Source organism: Clinocottus analis, unplaced genomic scaffold (assembly GCF_023055335.1).
Source record: "Clinocottus analis isolate CAN_PGR_092001 unplaced genomic scaffold, fCliAna1.0.p SCAF_4, whole genome shotgun sequence".
Classification (NCBI taxonomy): Eukaryota; Metazoa; Chordata; class Actinopteri; order Perciformes; family Cottidae; genus Clinocottus; species Clinocottus analis.
Window position 1 is genome coordinate 7,876,944 of NW_027176153.1, and position 11,287 is coordinate 7,888,230.

The 11,287-nt window shown below is 46.4% G+C and overlaps 1 protein-coding gene across 1 annotated transcript; it reads right to left on the reverse strand.

Annotated features, from left to right (window-relative positions):
• Positions 1-4,171: 4,171 nt before the first annotated feature.
• Positions 4,172-11,268, reverse strand: si:dkey-32e6.3 (uncharacterized). Its single transcript, XM_068598606.1, has 6 exons — positions 10,836-11,268; positions 9,908-10,080; positions 9,531-9,749; positions 7,219-7,379; positions 7,012-7,144; positions 4,172-6,004 (listed from the first exon to the last, which is right to left on the reverse strand). The coding sequence occupies exons 1-6, from the start codon at positions 11,113-11,115 to the stop codon at positions 5,828-5,830; spliced, it is 1,143 nt and encodes a 380-aa protein (XP_068454707.1). The 5' UTR covers positions 11,116-11,268; the 3' UTR covers positions 4,172-5,827.
• Positions 11,269-11,287: the final 19 nt, after the last annotated feature.

The window sequence follows — 11,287 nt, forward strand, 5'->3', positions numbered from 1 at the left end:
ACAACTTTTGCAAGAGGAACACCTAAACCGAGCGAGACGGACATCTCACGGATAAGAGAGTCCTAAAACCCAGATGAGTCAGCATTTTCGCACTTTAGATCCCTTGACTCGAAGTCAACGGGTTTTGTTAAAGGCTTTTTGGTCAGATGCCTGAAATACGATCTGTGTTCAACACAAGCTGAAGAGATTTGAACATTTCGTTCTACGATATGAAATACTTAAGACATAAAAATGACACTCGTAAACGTCATCCCGCCTTCACAGCCTCGTCGTGTTTACTCGCACTCACGTGACCGTGGTGGAGTTTGTTCATAAGCTAGCTTACTTACTTAAAAAATGTGGTGTTCATTTGTAAAAAGTACACTGCAGAATAAAATGTGTATCATTCACTTGACTTGAGCTTATTTTCTGTTAGGATCCAAAATTCAACAGAGAAATCCAATTGTCTTTTTGTCGAGGGAACCAGTGCGAGGCTAACTTCGAAGTTGGAATATAAATACGCCAGTCTTCCCAGCATGCACCGGGGCAACAGATTCATGGACAGTTAAGTCTCGGTACGAGCCGACAGCATCAGAGGCAGCCTCGCACGTCCTGGTTAACAATCTCATGATATTACGATTTTGCGATATTACAATATTACGTGGGTTGTATTGCAGTGAGAAAAGACCTGAAAATAGACAGTGACCACTTCCATGTCCTCCATAAATGACAAAGTGCTTTTTCAATTGCAGCACAACAGAAATGGCTTCGCTGCTTCAGTATTGCATTATGCAATATAGTTCATTATGACAAATGATTGTTAATTAACAGATTATCTGACTCAATGTGAGCTTACAACAGCTCAGCATGGTTGATGCACTGAGCTGTGCGCGTACGCATGGGTGCGAGATGAGGCCCCAGGGCTCCCGCTGTTCTCAGGTGGTGCGACCATGCAGCACAAATCACAGCGAGGAGGTCAGCAGGAGGACAAGGCCAAGATCACAAGTGTCACAGATAAGAACTCGCGGGTCGTTTAGGGATAAGAGCCACGCTGCTTTCACCAGATCACCTGTCGGGTTACGAGAGAGACATGCGGGTTCAATCGGGAGCAGAGGGAAGAAAACACGACGTTGGCTTCCGGGCCGCGTGACCGCCGGTGACCTCTGACCCGCGCTTTGAACTTTACATTTAGCTGCAAAGTGGGCGGCTCAATCGTTTATGCAGCAAAACGAAAGCGAGATTTAAAAAAAAAAAAGAAAAATCAACAAGCAGACATGTATTTCCTCCTCCAGATGGAAGTGATGCTGCTTTAACTATAAATGGAGGAAGCAAATCAATTTGCGCCGCTTGTATCGCGTGGGGGAAACAAAGACACAGACGTTGGTGCACTTTAATTAATCCATATCTAACAAGCCATTGTGCCGGCTTCTCCATCAACAGCCACTTTCAAAGCATCGTGAGTAATCCCACCGTCAGACGGTCCATCTGCCGCTGCCCCTCACCGCTTCTGCCCCCGCGACCACGGCAGAGAGGCACCGGCAGCCCTCCCGGTGAGGCCCGGCGGGCGGCTGGCACAGGGAGAGCTGCCACGCGGCGCTACGCCTCCCTGCTGGATCCTGCGAGAGACAGAACCCGCTGCATGTCAGCGCTGTGATCCTCATTATGCAAATGACATCCCACCAAGGTATGGAGCAATCATTGCCGGGCGGATGGGAACAGTGTACGGAGAGAGAGAGAGAGAGAGAGAGAGAGAGAGAGAGAGAGAGAGAGAGAGAGAGAGAGAGAGAGAGAGAGAGAGAGAGAGAGAGAGAGCACACCACCTCAGAGCTGGCAGCAGCAAGAGTAGGGAGCTTTAAACAGTGAGGACATGTGAGGATGGATGATGGAGGGAGGGTGATGCAACCACAACCCCCCCCCCCCCCTCCACACACACACACACACACACACACACACACACACACACACACACACACACACACACCTCACCCCCCTCTCTCTGTTTAAGATGAAGCACCAAAAAAAGAGCAGAAAGTTGAGGTTGCTCCAAATGGAGACTCCAGCCAGATCTAGCATCATCGAGCATGGTGACTCAGAGCCGCATCCAGATGTTGTGCGCGCGGCAGCAGCAGATGGTGTCGGCGGCTCGTCGTGAAGAAGAGCATCTCACCGAACAGCTGGATAAATTGGCCCCTGCGCCCCGCGGCTCCTCCACCGGCACGACCCGGCGGCCCCGTCCCTTCAGACTCAGTCCCATGTGCAGCTCACACCATCATGTTGACACAAACTTGCACAACAACAACAACAAAAAAGCTCCTCGTGCCGACACACAGAGACGGGTGACCAAGGTGAAGGAGATGGACAGCCGCGCGCGCACCACGTGATGGGGATTATTGTGGACATTACTTTACTTGTTCACTTATTTATTATACCTCGCCTTTTGTTTTTGGTCGGCCTCCTGCTGTTGCCCTGTCCCAGTTGCTGCTGTGACATTGCGGGAGTAATAAAGGGAAACTCGGTTCTGCCGACGTTGCGCGTGATCCCCGTCCACCATTTTTCCCCGCTACGACAGCGTCATTAAACTTGTGGCTCCCACCTGTTCACACCGAGCTGGGGTCCGTTAGTGGCCCCTCAACGCCCAACAGCAACAACACGAAGAGGGGACGCGCTGCGCGAATACTGCGCCCGACCTCCCGACAGTGTAACCCGATTATTAGTAGTATTTATTATAAATGAATAGTATGTAAAGTCCAGGGGAGCGCCTCACCAGCCGCCAAGCGTGAGACGCAGAGAGGTGGTAAAGTTTGGGGTCCTCACCTGGTTCTGGTCCGGTGGTGGACGCGCAGTGCGCGCGCGTCAGGAGCGGCTCCGCGTAACCGTGTGGACGCGGCGGCTCAGCGGCGCGCGGGCAGCGCGGGAAATATCGCTGCTGCCGAGTTCCTGTTATAGTGACAGAATCCAGCGAGACCTACAACAGTTACCTTCGTCCTCCCAAACCTCTGGCTCAACACCACTCCCCCTCCCCTCCTCCTCCTCCTCCTCTTCCTCTCGTCTCCTCCCCTCACTCACTCACTCACCGCGCGCATGTATACATCCCTCACCGTCGCAGTGCCAGTGTTTTTGTCCCTCCGCCGCGCAGCACCGGTCACCCTCACCCTCAGTTGAACGTGTAAAGTGCGCGTGCGGCTGCTTCAGTGTCGCGCGCGTGTTCTTTTTGAGGCAGCTGGCGGCATCAGGTGAGTCCACGCTCACCTGAGGGTGGGGGAGGAGGAGGGGCGCTGCTGCCCTCGTGTGGTCCGAGGGAACCGCCATTTAATCATATTCAGTGGGTTTCATTTTTCAACCCATTTGATGTTTAAACCTATTTTATGTTTGTTTTATATATATATATATATATATATATATATATATATATATATATATATATATATATATATATATATATATATATATATATATATAATAAAAACTGAAAGGTGCAATAGAAATCATCCATCCATCCATTATCTGCGAAGGCAGAGTTCACCCTGGACAAGTCGTCAGTCCATCGCAGGGCAGACATAGAGACAGACAACCATTCATGCTCACATTCACACACCTACGGGCAATTTAGAGTCCGATTGACCTATGCAGCATGTCTTTAGATTGTAGAAATCATGTGTTATTATTGCATAATGCATTAACATTGTAGTTTACTTCTTGTATGCAAATATAATAAGTCATGTTCCACACAGGAGCAGGTGGGAGGGAGCACGCTCGACTGCACAAAGATGGCCGATGCGATGAAGACACCTGTAAGAGTGTGCAGCAACGGCCCTGATGCGTCTGACCTCTCTGATGAAGCAGTCAGTTACACAAATGCTTTGGGAGACGGCAAGAACATTCTTCTATCAGGATGCAGACGTATGTGCTCCTTTGAAAAACGTCTGGAGTCTGAAAGATGTTGTGATGTTCATTACAACAAAAGCAGACTAATTCATGCTGTACTATTTGTATGGAATCCTGGTGGACACACACACTCTCCCTTTCTCTCACACAAACTCTTCTATCACCCTGACATTCTCACACACACACACTTTCTCTTTATCTCTCTCTCTCACACCCACAGCTGTACTAAAGCTGGCATCGGCTCCACTAACAATCATCTCGTGTTGTGCGCTTACACTAAGTTGTCAGTATGAAAAACAGCAGACAGTTCAACAGGAAACAGAACTTTATTTACCAGCGAAGGGAAACATTTCCCCCTCAGAAACATGAACAGTTTTTATGTGATGCAGATTCAGCATCAGACGCCATGCTGACCAGGTGACTTGGATGAACAATATCAAAGAATTTTGCCCTCCGTGAGGGAAAGTGTGGGTGTTGCAAAGCTCCTCACGCGGAGCCGACAAAAACAACAAGCCGTCCACCTGCAAGCTCACAATAACTGTTCCGCGATGCTTATTGAAGATCTTAAAGCACTGCTGCTTGTTTATGACTGCAGTCAGTGAAATAAGTGAGGCTCGGCATCTTGAATACTCTGCGTAACAGTTAAAGTCATACGTCGTTACAAATACACATCTGGATTCTCACTGCGAACCTTGACCACTGCAGAACTGCTTTGATGAGAACCAGTAACCTTTTGATAGCATGATATCCGAATAACCATTTCACATATTCGATGTTGTGATGATCTAACAAATCTACGGCGTGATGTACGGCATCCTTCAGTGCAGGTGTTTTGATTTTGTGTTTTGCATATTTATCTCAATCAACAGGAATCACATGATCGTGTGTCAGCTGACTGCATTAACTACATTATATATTTTGCTGCATAATCAATATGGATAAGTACCAATAGGATTTTATTGACAAGGTACAGCACTGTTATCACAAACCTGCATTTGAGTAGTTCTCTCAAATTAGTGATATATTTTGCATTCAGATGTCTCTCTACATTTTGGCCTGACCAAACAAAAATAGATATAAAAAATCTCCCTGAAAGCTGAACAATAAATAAACCCTAAAACCCTTAAAAGGAAGAGATTACAAAAATTTCCATATACATTTAACTTATGTAACGTGTCAGACAATGACGCTTTCTAAACAAATAATAAAAACACATCAAAACGCCCATGTTCAACCTACCGATATACCTATAGATAGTACGGTACATCATGGATATGGATAACTCTTACCTGATCATATCAGGAAGTGTTATATATTCACATTAGATTACAACTGAATATCATTTTCTGATGCGATGCTTTCCGAATGTGTTCACACTGCGCTTTTGCTTCAAAGTCTTACTCTGTAATCCGACACCAATTCAGTCTTCAAGTCTTCCATTTCAGTTCCAAGCGGATGGACTACGGCCAGACGATGGCCATCGTTGGAGGTTAAAAGCTTCTAAAAAAAGGGAGGAGCTACAGGAAAGCGTCACAGCAAAACGACGAGCTGAAACAAAAGAAAACCCAGAGAACTTTACTGGCTCGCCAAGCAGCGCAACACTTGAAGTGGTTTTCACAGTACAGTAGATGTGCAATCTATTTGTAAAGTGCCCTCTCTTTAATCTGTCTTCCTTCACCTGCTCTCCAATGCTCGCAGTAACGGTTTGAGATGAAACTGCTCATCAGGCTGCCGTCAGACCAGAATAACTGTGATCCTTTCTATCTGCATATGTATTTGTGAAACCTTCCTAAATATGTAAACTTCTTCCATTTGTGGTTTTATGAGCTCCGGCGCTTCAATAAGTTTAATAGCCCCCTACAGCCTACTGCGTCTGCATCCTGTGTGCTGGGGTTGTGCCGTCTGGGGTAACGGGACCCTGGACTAGAGGTCGTCATGTGCAGACATGGAGGAGAGCCGTGTTCTAGCCTGCCCCCTGCTGGAGATTCCGCTCGTAGTTTTCCAGACAGATGTGAACGCGCTGAGTGAAGTAGCTGGGCTGAGAAATGGCCTGGAGGAGGTCGGTCTGGACCAGCGTGACATCATAGAGCTCAGAGATGCTGGCCGTGCGAGTCTCTGCACCGCCTGGTTCCAGGAAGACCTGAGACACACAGACACACAGACACACAGACACACAGACACACACACACACACACACACACACACACACACACACACGGGTGAGTCAGGTTAGCTTTCTGGACCACCTATATGGTCACACAATAGTGTGACAATGTAAGCAGAGGGGGACCAAACATTACACAGGGTGCATGTTGAGAGATGATGGTTTGTCATGACACACAAGATGACAAAAGTTAAAGTATAAAAAAAATAGGACTTAAGCTAAAAAGGAAGTAATGTGTATTCCTTAAGGGCAAACTGCAGGGACTCTTCAGTGTATTATAAACCCAACATATCTTCTATCTGACACTGGACTTTTTCCACAGGTGCAAACAATGAAATGAAGGAGGGCTGCATTCCATTTCGCTGCTTCTGGTTCAGAGTCCTTAAATAGAAGAATCTTGGTTTAAGGGACATTCGAACGGACTGGAGTCATCGGTAATATTATTAGTAACACCTGTGCTTTCCCTACCAGATGACACGTCAATTGCTCCCATTTGAAAAATGACTATGCTATGAAATGTATAGTCGATAAGCCAATCTAATGCTAGTAAGGTAAGTACATTGATTTGGAAATGCTGACTGTGCGCTGTTGGCAACGTGTAGGCCGGCAGGATCATTTGACATGAATACAGCTTTGTTCCCCCAATTCTACTACATTATCACACATAGTAAAAGTGACTTATTATCTTTCATCTAATTGTGTTTGCGCTACAAGGAGAGGACAGAAACCATATAGTCAGCTGTTCACCATTCTGTGAGGAAGAGCCAAGCTGTGTGCAAGCAGCAAAATAACGAGGACACAAAAAAAACATTTGCTTACTGGAAAAATCCAAACTGCACTATCAAAAGGTAGTTAGAGACAAACAAGCGTAATGCATAACTACACAGACGAGACGCGGGAGGGGGGAGTTTAGAAACCCGTGAATGCAGTTCCAATCCTTGTGGTGGATGTATTCTATGACGATGTGAAAGACGTGACGGTACCTTGGGTTGAACGATGGTATCCTCGTCGTTCTGCCGTATGTTGTCGTCTATGAAGATGTGCTGGACATGCTGGTCGAATGGGTCGACCCACAGCGGCTTCCCCCCGCGGACGGAGAAGGCATTGCTGGCCCACCTGAGCAAGAGAACGGGCACAGAGGGATGAGAGGACGGACACCACGAGACGTCTGGAGCGAGTGCTGTGCATACCAGTCAAAGTGGTCCTGAAAGCCCCCCAGGCCACGGGCTGAGCTCAAGTACTGGTACAGGCCTCGGTCTCCATCGCGAGTCGACACGCGCTCGTCGGCTCGGCTCAGGACGGTTCCCTTCTTGCTGCAGCGGATCTTGCCTGGAGTCATATTCACATTTAACTGAGCCGAGAGTGACAAGAGGGGCGGAGTCAGACAGAGAAACACAAGAGGGAAAATCTATCCGGACTCGAGAAGCAAGACTAAGTCTTGTGGAATTTTTTTGTCTTATTAATGAACGACCTCTGGGAGGCTGGACTGAGAGGACTTGTGGTACCAACGTTAAGCTTTCACACAAAACAAAATACATTCAAAAAAGTTACATCAACTCGGCTTACAGATGACCTTAAACCATTAAACAGCATGGATACATCTTTCTGGACTTGATTATTGTGGCGGTATATGAAGAAAAAAAAATCCTATTAAAAAATTTATAGTACATAATTATTGTACAAATACAAAAAAAGTTCCAATGAACAATAATAATTTGAGAAAAACATGATATACAAGTCAAGACTTCTCAAGTTGTTAACTTCACAAATAGTGCAAATAAATAAATACTGAATGGATATACATGTATCGGTTACACAGTGTGTACATGTATATAACCTATACAGCGCGTACAATGTACAGTGTGTTTTTTTTGGTAACTACCTACACGTTAGTGTCGCAAATGACGGGTCAACCAGTTGCTAGACCGTCTGAACTATGGCTTTTGTTTGGGGTAACATCAAACACACGCTCACGCTTTTGTCTTCATTCAACAGGTGTGGAAACATGACAAGAGGCTTTTTTCCAGCAGTCCACATCCAGTGACTCACACTGGCTCTGTTCTGCCCATGAGTCACACACTGAGGGAATGACTGTTTTATATTGACATGGTTTAATAGTGCTGTCATGTAGCGTTAGGTTAGAACGCTTAAACCATCATGTATAAAAAAATGTCAAAATTCTGTGAAAATTCAAAGGTTGGGAGCATTTCTTTTGCTGCTCAACATGTCGACGTTGCCAACAGCACATCGACAGTGCAAAGCACAGCGAAAGTGCTGACAAAGCTAACCATAGTCTGTGGACCTTCTCATATAAAGTATGTGTATCTTCCTACCTCACCTCCATATGAAAGCAGTGTAGAGCGACAGCCGTGAGCTGGTGGGGCATGCTCACGTGCATTCGCACACACTGAAAGCACACGCAGCTATGTCAACAGAGCAACGGGAAGCTCTAATAACACAACATACAGAGTATGAGAGAGACTTCCCTCTCTCCTCAGGGAGACATTACTCCAATATATCTCCACAGAGCTAAACGTTGCCTGCTGCTATATTAATGTTTGGAGTGTGAAATACAGCCGCTTTAAGTGACGAGGCGCCGGAGTTGGAGCACACAGACAATAACCACATATATTAGTCCATAATAAGCATTGAGTCATTGGTCTTTTAGCCTAAAAGGGATGGTGTGCAAGTTTTAGTAGCATTTAGTGGTTTGTGGCAAGGAAAACAATTTAAAGTTTGGGGTTATTATACAGTTAGGAATATTAAATACGTGCCAATAAACACCCCTGACATGTTACACACCATTCCTTTAAATGGTAAAAAAAACAACAACTCAAAGATTTAGTCCAAGACATAACAACAATGGTTCAGAAACAGAACCCCTTCTCCCCCGCCCCGCTCTGCCTGTCTAAAGCAATACATGACCATCCTGATGTGGCAGGAGACTGTTTGAATAACATTTCCTCTGTGCTCTCCTCCAGTAACTCACTTTGCCTGACATCTCCTCCACCTCCCGGCATTCCATCCATTCCACTCTCCGCTCAAAAGCAATGTGTTCCAGTCCAACGAGCTCACAAGCAAGGTACAAAAGCCAGACAGAGCGAGCGCTTCTTTGTTCTTGGGAGGGTCTGTGTTTAAAAGGGCAAAGAGGGCAATGCTCTTCAAGGGAACATCGGCGCACACACGCTCACTGCGAAGCCTACAGCACATCCAAAGCACGTGGCTTTGGAATAAAGCAGATAAAACAGCTTTGGTTCCCCATCAGTAAAGACCTGTCAGATGACAGAGGCGAAAATGTTCAAATAGGTGTTCTAAAACACTGATTATGGATAACAATCTCATACAACACCTCTTCAAAACATCCAAACCGTCCCTCTAAGTCTGTATTGTGAACTATCCGCTAGCCTTAAGTTTTGAGAAAAAAAAACAAACATTGTATATCACTGTATGTCTCACTTAAACTCGTGACATCAGAACAAAATGAGTGTGATTCGACTTCTACCTTGAGATCTGGCAGATCCGGGAACAGCGGATGAACCCCTTCATTCAGGGCTCTGGATACGGCACTCAGAACGCGAGCCAGGTCGCTTCCAAACGTACGGAAAACAACGGCGAACTCCCTCCCGTCCTGCACCAGGTCCTTGAGCAGCTGGAAGAAGGAAGGGAGGATCCAGTGGTACAGTCGCCCACCCTCACCTTTTACAGACAGCTCTCTGTCCGCCTGCAGGGACCAGAGTCGGGCAGCGGTCAGTAAAAAAAAAAAATATATATAAATATATATATATCTATATGGGGAACAAATAAATTATTTCTGAGATAAGTCATCGAACTTCATTCGGACACTTCCCATCTGGCCTTCTCCTCTTATAGGATGCTTGCCTTGGTGCCCTCGGGCCAGCGGAACTGGTCCAGATGCTCATCCAGAATCCCACGGAAGCGTCGCCCCGCGGCGGAGGTGAAACCTGGTGTGCGTCCGAATTCAGAATAGTAACTAACTGCATCTTCACATGGTGGGAGCAGGGAGGTGGAGTCGCTCAGCCACTCCCACTTGCCTGCACAGAGGGTGAGGAGGAGGAGGAAGAGGAGGATCTTAAGTGAGAGTGGAGGATGCGAGTGCAGCATCCTGAATCCCAAGATCTTTTTGTGGCGCTCACAGGAATATAATATCTCTTCTAGAATATACAATTGAGTAGTGGAGCAGCAACGGAGTCAACAGCCTTCATGATTACTTTTCTCTAAGGTCTAAGAAAGCAGGAAGAGAAACGCATTTGAATATGCTCCAATGAACCAATGAATAGGGTAGTTTATCACATGATGAAATCATACATTGAGATATCATAATACAGTTACAGCTACTGTTGGCTTATTATTTATAATAACAACCACATACATACTCACGTTTTACTTTGACAAACATACTTTGTCACACAGGCGTAATCAAGTGGTTATTTCACGTAATCGACCGGAAATATCCCTACATGTGTGATTCCAATTAGTTTTAAATACACTAAATGTGATTCTGTTTTACCTATTTGGGGGAGATTGGTTGACAACCTGTCGTTACTTTCACTGAATCCGGCGGAACCAACGGGAACAATACGCCCGCTGACTGAGCGAAGTCCTCGCGCCCTTGTATAATAACGTTACGGTAAAGTAACGTTATGGTAAAGTAACATTACTTACGTTATGGTAAAGTAACGTTACGGTAAAGTAACGTTACTTACGTTACGGTAAAGTAACGTTACTTACGTTATGGTAAAGTAACGTTACTTTCGAACAACAACCGTCCGGTGCGTTTCCACTTCACCTTGTTTGCTCATCTTCCCCCAGGTGACCGTTGAGAGGAAATACTCCAGGGCAGCCACCGGCCCCTGGCCCGTCACGGTGTCCGACACCAGTATGGTGTTGTTGAGGTCGACATGAAGGACCAGCTTTCTTTTCCGGTCGTCGTTTGAGGTCCACGGCCCCCTGGGGACCGTCCCCGCGGGGTCACCTGCGGTCCTGATCACGGGCTCATTGACGCGTCGGCCGTTCGTCCAGTCGTGTTCTTCAGCTTCGCGGCCGCTGTTCTCACCCAATTCCGCCATTTAAGACGGTTACGGGTTTGTAAATATTACGATTGAAACTTGCCACCGAACCGGCTCAGCTGCCATTGCGATTTACCGGTGGCTTACTTCCTCGTTCCTCCATGATACCCCCCCTGCTTCTTCTTCTGCGGTTCAACAGTGGCACGCTCGTCTACCGGACATAGCGCCATCT